At 74.1% G+C, this 347-nt stretch overlaps 1 protein-coding gene across 2 annotated transcripts in view; it reads left to right on the forward strand.

Annotated features, from left to right (window-relative positions):
- Positions 1–38: 38 nt before the first annotated feature.
- FNBP1L (formin binding protein 1-like) overlaps positions 39–347 on the forward strand; it is a 61,332-nt gene continuing 61,023 nt past the window's right edge. For both annotated transcript variants that reach the window (XM_010582650.1, XM_010582649.1), the window contains exon 1: positions 39–201. In XM_010582650.1, coding sequence (XP_010580952.1) covers positions 178–201 — 24 coding nt within the window. In that variant the 5' untranslated portion in view covers positions 39–177. The remainder of the gene's footprint in view (positions 202–347) is intronic.

Here is a 347-nt window from a genome sequence, read left to right on the forward strand (position 1 = left end):
CCCCCCCTTCCCGAGCCAGGCGGAGCTGGAGCTGGGAGCGACGTCGTTCGTTGCCGCCGCCGCCGCCTCTCCCCGGTGACCGAGGGCACCGGCGCTGCCCAGCGGGACCCCTTCTCCGGCCGACGCCTCGTCCCCGCCGTCGCCTCTGCTGGAGCCGGCACTGCTCGCGAAGCAGCCATGAGCTGGGGCACGGAGCTGTGGGTGAGTCTCGGCTCGCCTCTCATTGTGTCTGGGATTCGCCGCCTTCCCTTGTCTGCTGAGGCGGCTTCCCCGGGGGAGGCGCGGGGCTGCCGGAGCCGAGGCGGCCGCCGAGGCGCTTTGTTCGGCGCTGAAACGGCGGGCACCGG

The sequence above is a fragment of the Haliaeetus leucocephalus genome, unplaced genomic scaffold, assembly GCF_000737465.1.
Source record: "Haliaeetus leucocephalus isolate CR32 unplaced genomic scaffold, Haliaeetus_leucocephalus-4.0 Scaffold848, whole genome shotgun sequence".
Lineage (NCBI taxonomy): Eukaryota > Metazoa > Chordata > Aves > Accipitriformes > Accipitridae > Haliaeetus > Haliaeetus leucocephalus.